Here is a 13,861-nt window from a genome sequence, read left to right as displayed (position 1 = left end):
GGCGGGGAGGGGCGGGGGCCCGGCCGCGGCGCATGCGGGGGGCCCGCGGCGGAAGGGCGCGGGGCGAGCTCTGCTTCCGGGCCGCGGCGGCGGAGGGGCCGGCAGCGGGGCCGCGCGGCGCCGCCGCCTCTCAGGTACGGCCGGGGGGGGCGGGGGGAGCGGGGCGCGCCGCGAGTCCGGCGGCTTCCTCGGGCAGCGGGGGCAGGGCCGGGCCGCGCCGGCCGAGCTCGGCGGGGCGCCGGCGACTCGCTTGGCTCGGCCCGGCCCGGCCCCGCCTCTCGCGGATCGGTTCTGCGGGCGGCCCGGTCCGCAGCCAAGTCGCGCCTGTCTTCCAGGGAGAAGACCCGGCGCGGCCCGCAGCGGCGTACGATGAAGCCGGTTCGCGTCCGCGGGACCCGCAGCACCCTGCCGTGAGCCCGCCCCGGGGGCGAGTTGCCGGTGCCCGAGATGGCAGCTGATTCCGTAAGCAGGCTGCCCCCAGACCACGCTCCTCAGCCCGACAGGCGCCGCCGGGCCTGCTTTCCCACGCGGCCTCCCCGAGGCCGACGCCGTGGTCAGCGCGCTTCCCCTTCCGACACTGAATTTAAAATACGTGTTAAGGAGCGTTAAATGTAACTATGTGACTATTGCGTTGAGACCGACATTCAGGCTTTGTGTGCGTAACGAACTCTAGCAGTAAGTTCTTTAATGGACTTCTTGGTGGACTGAGCAAAATAAGCTCTTTGGATTCCAGTCTGTCACTGTAGTATTTGCTGCCCGGTCTCGTGCTGTGTCTTGTCAGAAGGCCAGTGGCAAAGCTGTAAGAATGGCAGAGGGGAGAACAGTCAAAGGGGCAGAGCTTTGCTCTTGAATCTGTTTCATTAGTAACCAGAGATTGCTAAAATATTATCTGTTTCTGAAGATGCTTGCCAAGACTGTTCTGATCACCACCCAGTGTAGATAGGTGGTGTGGTTTAACCTGGCCGGCAGCTCAGCACCATGCAGCCGTTCGCTCACCCTTCCCCCTCCCTCTCAGGGATGGGGGAGAGAATCAGAAAAAAAATGAAAGCCTGTGGGTTGAGATAAAGACAGTTTATTAGGACAGAAAAGAAAGGAAAATAATAGTAATAATAGTACTACTAATAATAGTGTGTACAAACAAGTGATGCGCAACGCAATTGCTCACCACCCGCTGACCGATGCCCAGCCTATACCCGAGTAGCCGGCCCCCCCACCTGGGCCAGCCCCATCTATATATTGTTTAGCATGACGTCAGATGGTATGGAGTACCCCTTTGGCCAGTTTGGGTCAGCTGTCCTGGGTCTGTCCCCTCCCAGCTCCTGCTGCATCCCCAGCCTTGCCGCTGGCAGGACAGAGCGAGAAGCTGAAAAGTCCTTGGCTTAGTGTAAGCACTGCTCTGCAACAATTAAAACATCAGTGTGGTATCAACATTATTCTCATCCTAAATCCCAAACACAGCACCATACAAGCTACTAGGAGGAAAATTAACTCTATCCTAACTGAAACCAGGACAATAGGCATTGAATAGACTTAATGCTTTGCCACTGTCCAGGAAAAGTTCATGGTTTTATCAGTGCGGGTTACTTTCAAGGATCATGAAAGTGAAGGTGTTCCTTTAAATTAGACTTTTCTTCTGATTTAATTTTTCTTCTGGGTTATTCACGTGATAATGTTTTCCTCCTTTCCGCATAGTTTAATTTGTAACTCAGTGTCTGTTACCGAGTGCTTTTAGTTTTCAGTCCTGAAAATAGTACACCCGTGCTTAAAATACTCCCTAGTAACTGGCTGGCTGTCATTTATGTTAGGCTAAAACACAGTGTTATGAAATTAGGACCTAAACTATTTGTGGGTTCCAAATTAAAAGTATCTCTCAACAAATAAAAAATGAGAGATCAGATTGCATGTGATGATTTCCAGTTTAATAGATTTTAAAAAGGACGGGTGACTTGAAATGTTAATAATATAACATGGCTTCTTGTAGACAATCCCCATTTGGCAGAACAAACCCCATGGCTCAACACGCAGCGTTGTCAGGAGGATTGGGTCAAACCTTCCTTTAAAACCCTGTCCCAGAGCAACCTTCGAGGTAAGTAGACTCATAAGGAATTTGGTGATTGCGTGTAGGAAGCTGCCATTCTTGAGCAAGACGAGGCACTGTCGTGAGCTGCAGTACTGTGAATCAAATGCGTCTGTAGACTAGTACTTACAAAACCTTTATGTAGCAGTGTATTTAATTTTTAAGAATTTACTATTTCTTTTTTGTAAATCCTGTGCTTGTAACTGATCATTGGCAAACAATGAGGAAAATACCTCCTAAAATACTGTCTATGCACAGAGTTAGAGAGATGATAACTAGAAGAGACAGAAACATGTTGCTGAAACACTGCTTTGTTTTGTGACCTCCGGCAGCTGCAGGTAAAACAAGGTTTATATGGAAATGCTTGCATCACTGTTTAAGCTCAAGGCCAGTGCTGGGATTTGTAATGGCAAAGTGTTGCACGTGGCCTTGGCAGTGTGTTAAGCTGTATTAGGTATCCATTTGCTGCCTTCCTATTCAGTCCCAAAGAGCACAGTAACACCAGCGCCCCCAGGAACACACACATAAGCCAACACACTGAAGCACTACATTTCTGTAAGCTAAATGGTGTTTCTGCCACGCATCTGGCAGATGCAACTGCTGGCCTGGTGAAGAGGAGCAAGTCTCTAATGGCCAGTATAGCAAATCTGGGGCGGCTTCAGGAAACAGGGCCACTGTTAACTTACTGTAATTTTCTTCTTTTTAGGTTCTACCAGATGTTTCAGAGCTCTATTTAAATGATGTCCCTCCAGTCCCAACCTTGGCAGACATTGGGTGGATAGCAGCAGATGATGAAGAGACATATGCTAGGGTCAGGTTGGTTTCCTCTTTGTGTCTGCTGATCCTTTTTTTTTTTTTTTTTTATGAGCCGGTTTATTTTGCCTAGCATAGTCCAGTAATCGATCAAATGCTCGCAACCTACAGTCCTCTTAAGATCTGATGCAATGCCTGTTAAAAGGTGTTTTTCCCAAGAGACAGGAAAAATAATTTGGACAAAGGACCCTGGGAGGAATTCACAGGAAGTGCTAAGAGTACTAAGAGCTGAGCCATGCCATGTTTTACTCACTGAAAGATCTGGGCAGAGTAACCCACTGACTTGTGTTATTTTCAGCCTAGAAAGTTGAAGAGTTGAGTTCACAGAATCGCAGAATGGTTGAGTTTGGAATGGGCCTCTGTAAGTCGTCTAGTCCAACCCCCCTCCTCAAGAAGGGATGCCCAGAGCAAGTTGCGCAGGACCATGTCCATTTGGCTTTTGAAGATCTGCAAGGAGGGAGACTCCACAACCTCTCTGGGCAGCTTATTCCAATGCTCTGTCACCTATACAGTAAAGAAGTGCTTCCTGGTGGTTAGACGGAACCTCTTGTGTTCCAGTTTGTAGCTGTTGCCTCTTGTCCTGGCACTGGGCACCACCAAAAATTAGTCCCAGTTATCCTGGGACTGAAACATTCTGCCCCAGGAGTTTGGTTCTGGTCAATTGAACTTTTGTGCTCTAAGCAGGACGGTAATAATAGATATCTTCTGAAAGATTCTTTTGAAATCAAAGGCAGAAGTTAATGGGTAAGTGACACTTGCCCATGTGCATCCAGCGTGCTCCTCAGTATGGAGACAGTTAGCAGGTGGGAAGTGACTTGTAACTCTGTGAGCACACCCTGACTTCTGTCCCTGCATCCTTTCACCAATTCTTCTGTCACTTGGCCACGATTTCTTTGACTTTGTGTTCCTTGTAATGTGGAGAAGCAGCACATACAGTGGTGCAGCCCACCTAAACAAGTGTGTGTAGAACATAGTGGTGCAGAGGCTTAATTCATTGTGTTGAAGTGTTTTGCTGTCCTGAGGTGGAGGCAGAGAAATGACAAACATTTTCACTGGACTTTGTCAGTGACCAACATTTTTTTGTCCTGTAGAAGCGACACGCGCCCTCTGAAGCACAAATGGAAGCCGAGTCCCTTCACTGTTATACAGCGAAATGCTTCAGTCCCCAACCTGAGGAAGCAGGGAGAGAAGCTGCTCGCCTTGAAAAAACCTGGTTTACCAGCACTGAGCCGAACAACAGAGCTCCAGGATGAGCTGAGTCACCTTCGAAGTCAGATAGCTAAAATCGTTGCTGCAGGGTCAGGTAGGAACGCAATGAGTTTTGTTGTTTTTGAACAAGAAGGGCTGAGTTAGAGAACCATGTTACTTCCTCCATACAGAACAGACTTGCTTGTTTTTATTTTAGCAGAACTGTCACTCTTGTTGGCAGGATGCCATCTTTGGTGCCAACTCAGTGCTGGTTCTTTGTCTAGGTGTTTGTTTTGTTGCAAGAGTCCTGCTTGTCTTTAAGAAATACCAGGTGTTGCTTTGTGACTGCATTTGCTTCATTTGATCTGGAGGCTGTCTCATTTCAAATGCCTTGTTTCATGAAAATATGTGGTGTATTCTTGCCGTTCCTGCTCCAAGTTGGCCATGAGTGTGAGGGCTACGTCTTGATTTGGGTAGGAGTGAGACGACAGTGCTTGTTTCTTTTATAAACATGGTAGTGTCATATACGTAACAAATAAAGTACTTGGGGAAGAGTCTGGCTGAACTGATTTATTTATTTACTTTAGTAAATTTGTATGCAGCTAAAATTCATGTTTTAGCCACAAAACAAAACTATGAAGAAACAGTTCATCCTTCTCTTCCTTTCATGGCCTTCCCTGTATACTCAGCTCTTGAAATATGAAGATGCTTGGTAGAATCCAAATCCTGGTAGTTTTACAAGGGTCACTGCTACAGTGGCTATTTTAGATTGTAGAAGCTAGTGAAGCCAAAAATGCTTTGGTATTTTTATTTATGGAGTAGTCAGAAGACAGAGTTGTTGATCTCAGAACTCAAAAAACATTGAAAAATGAACAGTTCTGCAAACTTACAGTGATTTAAATCTTATTGACAGCAGTTTTCTTAAGGGCTGCATTCCATGTATGCAGAGTTCTTTGGCCAGTGACCAAGATGACAGATGTGTTATGGCTGCTTTCCAGAGCAAAAGAAGGATCTATAATTTTCCTGTTACTTCAGAAAACAAAACAAAACAGGATTGTGTGATACTTGAAATGATGTCATGAGGCTTAATTCCTGTTTGTGGTTGGTAATAGTAGCTGAAGAAGCTTTCTTTACCCTATATATGAAAGCAAATATTTTTTTAAATTCCCAAATTGCTACTCAGAGCCACAATGCATACAGAGTGTGCGCATGGGACCAAATCTCATGATCTGTGAAATACAGTGTGGCTATCTGATTACTGTAGCCCTAAGGCACTTGCAACTTTATTGACTGCTTATATTTAGTCCAATTATCCACGAGATATAAAAGCATTTGAATGTGGAACAGAGTTATGTTTGATTTAGTTGGAGTGGTGGTTTCTATATGAGAAACTTTTTCAGTTCTATGTGATTGTCAGTGGATTCTATGAATCTATTTGATAATGTTACTATGAATGTATAGATCACCACCTGAGAATAGATAGTGTTTTAGCATGTGAAATTGTATTTAGATGAAATTAGGTATTTCTTCTGAGGATCCTTTCACTGCCGTGGGAAAATACTATTGTGAGGTAATACATGCAGAGTATACTGGTCTTCCTGTGCTTATGTTTCCTGTCACCTTCAGTTCTGTAATAATACACTGGATCCTGTACGCCACATGCTTCCACTCTTAGAGCAGCATGGTTAAATGAAGCCACTGGAGGCAAGGGAGCTACATTGCCCTCAACTCTGCAGGGAATAATTGTAAAACAGGGCATTGCAGATGTCTGCTTCAGAGAAGCTGCGTATTTCCTCTTCCCCCCTTTATGCAAGATCACAGGGACAAAGCAATTGGAATAAAGAACAGGGCAAATTCTGTTGTTTTATTCCCCCTATATTGTGAGAATAGTTCTTACTGACTTAGTATCTTCTAAGTCAGTAATGGGGAGGTACGGTTTAGGGCCTAGCTGTAGCTCAATAATCTGAACTATTTAGCAGGCTAATTTTAGAAAGATTGATGTCAGAAAATAAGTATTGTGCAATCTGCTTTTTTTTATACTGTCAGAGAAATCCCCTAATGGGCAATTAATAACCATCTGCAAGTGTACTGTTGAGGCTAAGCACATTTCGCGTTTACTCCCCCCCTCCTCTGTTTTATGTAATAAATATCTAACTCGTTTTCATTTCATAACACTTGGAATTTATAGAGATGTTTTTATCTTGATGGCATTTAACAACACGAGCAAATTAGTCTCATCTTTTCTTTGAAGCAGGTGAATGGTATTCTCATTTTACAGGTGGTGATGGAAAGCAAGTAAGGTCAAAACTGCCTGTAGTCACAGCAAATTGCTCTGAACATCTAGTGTAAAGTGCCAGAGCTTTTGAACCAGCTCTGCATTCACACCAGTCATAATGGTATGGGGAGGAGGGAGCATGAAAGTAAACGAAAGCTGTTTTCATAGCGGTGAAGAGCACGAAGAGAATAATTAAGGCAATTTCGATCTACATTCTGACACAGGCTCCACCTGTGATCCTGAGCAGCAGCTAAATCTCTGTTCGTCCATTACTTGTCTGTAAAAATGGAAAAAGTAAACATTATCTGACTTCTTCAGGGACTGGGTGCAGTATTTGAACTGCAGGGGTGATACAGTGATGAGCACAATAGGAATAGAGATACATAGGGTGAGTTGGTGGCATAAAAAGTACTGGAGAAGGTCTTGTGTTGCCACATGGTGTTTTAAGAAGCAGAGTAACCATGGAGGGTAACACAGAGACCATGATGTGTTTTTTTTGTTCGTTTTTTAAACAATATAGGGGAGGATATCTGATAATGCCTCTAGAATTATATTCTGTTGTTTTGGAGAAAAAAAAAAGGATATATAAGTTGGCATTCGTTTATCTATCCACCTATATTTTCTCTTTCAGCTTCTCCTTCATTCACACCAGATGTATTATCTCCAGGAAGCTCAAATGCTTCTTCTCCTTTACCTTGTTTTGGACCCTCTTTCCAATCTACAACTTCCTTTGTCATTAGTGATATCACAGAGGAGGAAGCAGAACTGGAAACTCCCGAGCTTCCATCAGTCTCCATGCTTTGTTCTGCAACCTCCGAGTGTTGTAAAGCGGAACCAAAGGATCCTGATGAGGAAGATTCTGTGTCTCTTTCCAAGGCCAGCAGTTTTGCAGACATGATGGGCATTCTTAAAGACATTCATAGGATGAAGCAGAGCAAAGACTTGTAAGTGCTTCTTTTACTCTGATTTTATGTTCTCTTTCAAAGTTTGTCATCTTTTTTTTGTCTGTCATATCACTGTAGACATTGGACATAGCATTTATCTTCTTGTTAGTGCTGCTGTATATTCATGATATGTGGGGGAGAGGAATGTCTATTTGTACTAGAACTTGCTAATATTTATGTTTTTTGTTTTTTTCCTTTTTGATGGCGTATCTGCTTGGATAGAAAGCAGTAGAGGGGAACTTAAACCGATTAGCACGATGTTTGGCTATTTCAACCTGTTCAACTGAAAAAAGAGTGCTTTGCCCAGTTGAAAGCCAGAACTATATGTACAAGCAGCTTTCAGAGCAAGGGCTGCACTCCTGTTCTCTGCTTGCAGTGGTTCCAGGTGCTGGTGCTTACGCTGTTTGAAGGCCAAAGTTGTCTGTGGTTGGGAAACTGCAGGTTTTTGTACAGGAATTAAACATGTGGAGTGTCTCATGTTCCTGACTTGCTCTGGTTTGCATCGGGCCCAGCTCTGAGCATGGGCAGAGTATGTTTTCATTTGCCCCATGATGAGTTTATACACTGATCATGAGAACACACCTCAAGATGCTGATATGCTGACTGCTGCATGGCTGAGGCAGGATTCTGCCCAGCTGAAAATGTAGCTTCTTTAATACATTAGCTGTACTATCTTCATCTTATATGTGAAATCACAGTAATGAAATTTAGTTTTCAAATTCTTCATTACCAAAGCTTTCTCCACGCATTATGCCGTGTCAGTAAGATTCCTGGCCAAAAACACGTTGCATGATTGTTATTCACACCTTCTATGCCTAATTCAGTTTAAAAGAAATGTAATTCTCAGCATAGAAAACATTACATAGACAAATGAGAGAGATTTGTCTGTGGTGCCACTGTGGTGTCAGACAAAAAGGAAGGCTTTTTCAGGTATGTCAACAGCAAGAGGTCAAAGGAAAACATTAGACTGATACTTGGAGTGGATACCTAAAAAAGTAAAGAGGAGGAAAAGGCAGAGGCATTTAATGCTTTTTTTTCCTCGGTATTTAACAGTAATGACAGATCTTGGGCTGCCTGGACCTCAGAGTTGAAGGACCATGACTGGGAGAGCAGTGACTTTCCATCTGTGGTCATTGAAATTGTAAGGGAACAACTGCATCAGTTCAACATTCATGAGTCCACAAGGCCAGATGGGATTCATCACACAGGGCTGAAGAAATTAGCAAACGTTATAGCTGGACCCCTCTCAACAGTTTACCAAAGGTCCCCCATAATTATCAGGTCCAACCCTTCCAGTGATAATCTTAATTCTACATCTAGTGACTGCAACAAGTCTTGCCCTAGCAGGCAAGCTGGAGATTCTTCTGCTAGAGCAAATCTTCCCCAAATGCTCTTATTTCCTGGAGTTAATAACAAAGGTTTACTCAACCTCTTCTTTTCCCCTGTCACTCCATGAGTCAAAATAGTTTCCCTTGTCTCAGCATTTCAGGGGATGAAATTTAAGGACAGGGTAGCTCCAGTGTCGACTAGAAATTCTGTTTCTTGCCCATCCGCTATGCCATCTGTGTGTCCCATATAGTTTATTTCTGTTCTCCACAGAGTGTAGATTCCAATCTCTGAGGTTAGTTTGTCTTTATCACATTCTGGCTCTAGTCATTGAGTTTTTTCTCCACCCAGCTGCTTTTGTAGTTGTCTGCTCAATTGCTGTGTGTGTGTCTATGGGGGGCCCTTCGGTACAGTGGGCACCCCTGCTGCAAATGTCCCATATTCCTGCAGTAGTAGCATTCTCTCCTCTCCCTTATTCTTCCTGTCCCTGTATCCAGTCCCCCTTTCTTGACCTAATCCATGGGCTAACTTTCCCCTTTCTTGGACTTCTCCATTTCTTCTTCTAGCCTGCAAATTCCTCATTAGTGCCACTGCCTGTAAATTAGCCTCTTGTTCTTTAGTTCTCTTTCATTCTTTCATCATTATCACCTTTGTTTTTTTTTCCTTCTGCTCGTCGTAAACCAATATTGCTACACTTAGAATCTTCTGTAATTTCTCCCCTTGACAACCTGGCATATTCATTGAAATATTTACGAATGTCGTGGGCATCCTGATCTACAAAAATACTTATGGCTTGGACAGTGTTAGAATTCTGGGGGGTCATCTCCCCCCATGTTTGAGCAAAGCTTGCCATAATTGCCTCCAGAAATCACTTGGATGTTCATCTATCCTTTGTCTGCACTTCTGTACCTTGGCCCAATTCACCCTTACTTCTCCACACGCTCGCATGGTCTCGACTAAATTTCTCAAGGCTGTTTGACGTGCTTCCCTATCCCTCAAAATATTATAGTCCCCATTAGGGTCATTCGGGCCCAAGGATTCCTATTTCCTCCTACTTGTGCGATTTCCGCATCTTTAGCCAGAATTTTATCTTTCTCATCAGACCTAAACAGCTCTCTCAAGAGGACTTGGGTGTCCTGCAGATTTGGGCTATAACCAGTGCAAGTTTTAGAGAACAGCTGGGCACACCTTTCAGTATCCTTTCATAAAATAGGCATCTGGCTTCCCCGGAGTGCTTAGTCCCTATGATTCCGTGGTTGACCAGCCCATACCTGTATCCCAGAAGGAATCTATTGCCCTCCACCTCCTCGTCCACCCCCTCCATTGCCACACGGTTCAGTAAACCGTGGGGTACCACGGGACACATTCCTACTGGCTGCGGGAATGAGCAAGGTGGAGCCCTTCAAAGGTGTTAAAACTGATCCCAATCCTAATATCCTTTCCTCTTTACCTTGTCACAGGGTCTTCAGCCTCCCTTTGGGTGGGACATTTTCTTGCCTGCTCTTCCCATACATACCAATGCTGATCTTCCATGTGATACCGAAGGAAGGTTAATTTCTGACGATCGAAGGTCCCATTCAGTGATCACTGCAATTGTGAGCCTCCATCCCGAGTGCAGAAGGGCCACTCTTCTGTACATAAGGTCATAGCCTGCTTCTTTGATAGTCTTACAGTCCCAATTTTGTATTTTAATATAATTTTAATATTTTCTCCATTTTTCTAACACTTTTGCTAAAGGGGTCCCTTTCTCTGATTCTGGGACATTCCCCATAGTTTCCGAGGACTCAAATCATTGCTTGCATCTTAAGCTGATCAGCCTGTGTAAGTCTTCCTGCAGTTCTTTCTTTCTCTTCTTGGAGAGTGGGAGCAATGACTCTAGCCTCTCTGCTAAAGGAAGTGCACTCACCTCACCAGTCACAGAGTTTGACTTGCACCATCCATGACTTTATCCAGTAGGACTTCATAGCGCCTTTGTGGAGGGCAGTTCCAGTGAGCTGATGGGTGCCCCATTTAGACTCCAATATGCACAGATACGCACAGACACGATTCCTTTGACTCTCTAAGTTTCCGGCTGCTCCAGCAAGGGAGGTACTCAAACCCACCATGGCATGATGGGGGACTTGAACCCAACCTGTCTCTGGATATTATCTCTCACATGTTGTTGCCACTCAGCCTGGAGGTCCTAAAAGGAAAAACTCCCTTTTATGCAGGCTCTGGATAGCCAAGTCCAAGCAGCTCAGGATGGTGATGTGACCTAGGGTCCCATCTAGTGTGCCAAAACTGCTAGGGGATCCCATTGTTTTCCCAGCAGAATGGGTCTACCCAGGCATCTGGAATTCACTCAGTCAACTCTTATTTAATGTAGCAAGAATTTAGTGGTACCCGTATATCAGCTCGAGCTGGGTGCCTCCAAGGAGGGACCCCACTCAAAACTTTCCCTGGGTTCCTATACCTGTACAATCTTTGTTTCATCCACTACAGTCTAATTAGCTCTGGACACATACAAGTTACATTCCTTCAGATCGGCCGTTCTCTGTTTTGGGGCAGGATGGCTTCTGTGATCTCCCAGGGCAGGCTGTCATCTGTATACTTTTTGTTGTTCTAGCACCTCCTCTATTTGTAACAAAAGGTGATGATAAAGGCTGCAGAAAAATGCTTAAAGAATCTCACCAGAGGTGCCAACGATCAGCTTGGGCGCTTCTGTTTACTGATACACTGCATGTTTGTCTTCCATGTAGAAACCGAACTTCAGTGAAGGAGGAAGACCCTGCCGTGCTTATAGCTGAAGTTTTGAGAAGAAAGTTTGCCCTAAAAGATGAAGATCTAACCACGAAAGGGAAATGATGTTACTGTTACGAAACTCTGTAAGCAAAAGTGTTAAGCTCCTAGATTTTTTTCCACAGTAGCTGCCTTCCTAAGGATTGAACCTTTTGCCACTTTTATTTATTACAAATTTTCTGCACTGAACACTTAGGAAAGACCCTTCAGATTTGACGTTTTGTTATATTAAATTTTTTTTTTTTAAAGATGGAAGTTTGTTCCCCTCTGTATTTTGATGCTGATTTTTGCTAAGGATCTTCTAAAGAGTGCAGTGAGTGCTACTAGATTATATTCTTTCTGCTTACTCAAATTAAGTCATGTTAACGTAAACCTTTTTGTTGCAATATAACTAGTTACCATTTCCAGTATAAATGTGTGTCACACATCCAGTTCTTTCTGTTCTGAGTACGGTACAGGGCTACTGCAAATAAGCTAATTAATGCTTCCAGATCTTCAGCGTTTATGAGGCTGTGGAATCACGGATGTAAAAGGTGTCTTTGCAGTAACGTTGTCTAACCTGATGGTAGGATGAAATTGAAGTCAATGATAAAACCAGTCATGTGTAAGGGCTGTTGGCTGATTTCAGGATGTCCTTGGTATTTCTTAACTCACATATTATTCGCACAGTTGCATGACAAAACAGCCTTAATTTATTGCCAGTAAACTTAATGTTTCATTAACAGTTTGTATTCAGACAATGTATTTTATTTGGCACTCAAAAGGTATACTTATTGAACCACCAATGCTAAGAATGGAGCACCCACCAGAAGAACTGGCATCAGAGAAAAGGGAAGAAAGTTCTTGACATTGGCTACGGGTATAGTTCTCAGTGACTGAAAACGTTTCCTTCAGCTACACGTTCTCTGCGGTGTTCCTTATCGCTCTATTTAAAGTATGATTTTTCCTTTATGTAAACTGAAGCCTTAAAAAGAGAGTAGTTGTCCTCAATGTTATTAACATGTCCAAAACATGTCAGAAATGGTGCCTTGTATCTGGGGGGGTGGGAGATTTCAGCTGCTACAGATGAGGTGTTAGATGATAGTGCTGCAGATGAATGTTTCCAGATGCCAATGATTTTCTTTATCCACCGGTCCCTCAGGCTTTGAAAAATTAAATCATCATCCCTACCTTAAAAGTGAGAGAAGAGGCTTGTATTTCCTCTGAAAAGGAAACGAGTGAGTGAGACTAGAAATAGAATTTAAGATTTAATCAGTTTTATTTATAGGATACGCAGCTGCAGTTTTAAGAACAGCTCTTCCCCACTGAGATGCAAACCACAAGCTGATTATTCTCTCTGAACCAATAAGGATTGTTTGGATAAGGATTTGGTGGGAATTAGTATGTCTCCAGAGAAGATGGGACTATAACCACGAGTCCCTGTTCCTGGAATGTGTTCCACGTGCAAGCTGGATTTAAGAGACAGTATCGGCTCAACTTTTGGACTATATCCTAACTCCAGTTTGACCTGTTGTACTGAAATTCTAGCCCAAGGGGAAAGTAAAGGTATCTAAAATGGCAACGTTTTCAAAGTTAAAGCAGTGGTTAAGAAAAACTAGATGTACTCAATTTTTTTTTTTTTTTTTTTTTTAGATCGTGTGTTTTTTTTCTAACAAAGTAGGTTGTTTTGAAGTGTGATCGGGGTCTTAGATGGACTATGTTCTCCGCTGCTTAGGACCCCTGGGGTTTTTGAGCAGTTAGCACCTGCACTTCCAAACAGATAAAATATAAAATGCTACATATCTAAAAGCAGGGAATTAAGTTGAATATGCTTTAAAAGCGTAATACAGGAAGTACTACTGCTGTTAGTGAGATGGGGCAGCTGCCACATGCAGTTCAACCACTACTGACCATAGTGCTTATGCTGACTGGGAGTGCTCACTGTACAACTTTTCACCTCTATCCTGCTAGCACCAACCTGTGGCTGTTAAGAACTTGAGGAGACCACTTGCCAGCACACCTCAGTCCGTCAAGGTGCATCCTGTCCTATGAAAGAGCAACCCACAAATTCAGTTTCAAGATTACAGTTCAGATTTACCCAGAACAGATGAAATGTTGGAATTCCTGGTCTTTGTCAGTATTCCTTGTTTTAAACCTTTGCTGGACTTGGCAACAGCAGTTAAGTGGTGTGATCTCACGTACAGCTAGCAAAGGTGTCTCTTTCAGAACTACAGATGCACAAGCTGAAACATCTGAACCACCCTTCATTTCTCTACACAAACATGCACACACACACATCAGTTGTCATGTACAGAGGATGGCACAACTGCAGTTCTGAGATTCCAAATAGGTAGCTGAGCCTAGCACTTCCTTGAGGCAGCAAATGTGAAGTAGATGGTATGAGCTGGTCCTAGAAAAAACTTAATTTGAACATCTAAGATTCTAAGTATTTAGCAGGCCGAAGAGCAGCATGTTACATAA

The 13,861-nt window shown here is 43.7% G+C and overlaps 1 protein-coding gene across 1 annotated transcript; it reads left to right on the top strand.

Moving 5' to 3' along the window:
- The first annotated feature begins 24 nt into the window (after window positions 1-24).
- On the top strand, window positions 25-12,125 carry MTFR1L (mitochondrial fission regulator 1 like). The gene is made up of 7 exons (XM_035562217.2): window positions 25-134; window positions 336-462; window positions 1,982-2,086; window positions 2,784-2,893; window positions 3,982-4,193; window positions 6,985-7,297; window positions 11,362-12,125. The coding sequence occupies exons 2-7, from the start codon at window positions 448-450 to the stop codon at window positions 11,465-11,467; spliced, it is 861 nt and encodes a 286-aa protein (XP_035418110.1). The 5' UTR covers window positions 25-134; window positions 336-447; the 3' UTR covers window positions 11,468-12,125.
- The last annotated feature ends 1,736 nt before the right edge of the window (window positions 12,126-13,861 follow it).

This window comes from Cygnus atratus, chromosome 23 (assembly GCF_013377495.2).
Source record: "Cygnus atratus isolate AKBS03 ecotype Queensland, Australia chromosome 23, CAtr_DNAZoo_HiC_assembly, whole genome shotgun sequence".
In the NCBI taxonomy this organism is placed as follows: domain Eukaryota; kingdom Metazoa; phylum Chordata; class Aves; order Anseriformes; family Anatidae; genus Cygnus; species Cygnus atratus.
The sequence above is the reverse complement of the archived record's forward strand: the minus strand, read 5'-3'. Positions and strand labels throughout refer to the sequence as shown.

Bases quoted from the DNA above. Each gene is read 5' to 3' on its own strand.
- MTFR1L (XM_035562217.2), top strand. The intron at 2,087-2,783 runs GTAAGTAGACTC...TCTTCTTTTTAG, and splicing joins GTCCCAGAGCAACCTTCGAG to GTTCTACCAGATGTTTCAGA. The intron at 2,894-3,981 runs GTTGGTTTCCTC...TTTGTCCTGTAG, and splicing joins GAGACATATGCTAGGGTCAG to AAGCGACACGCGCCCTCTGA.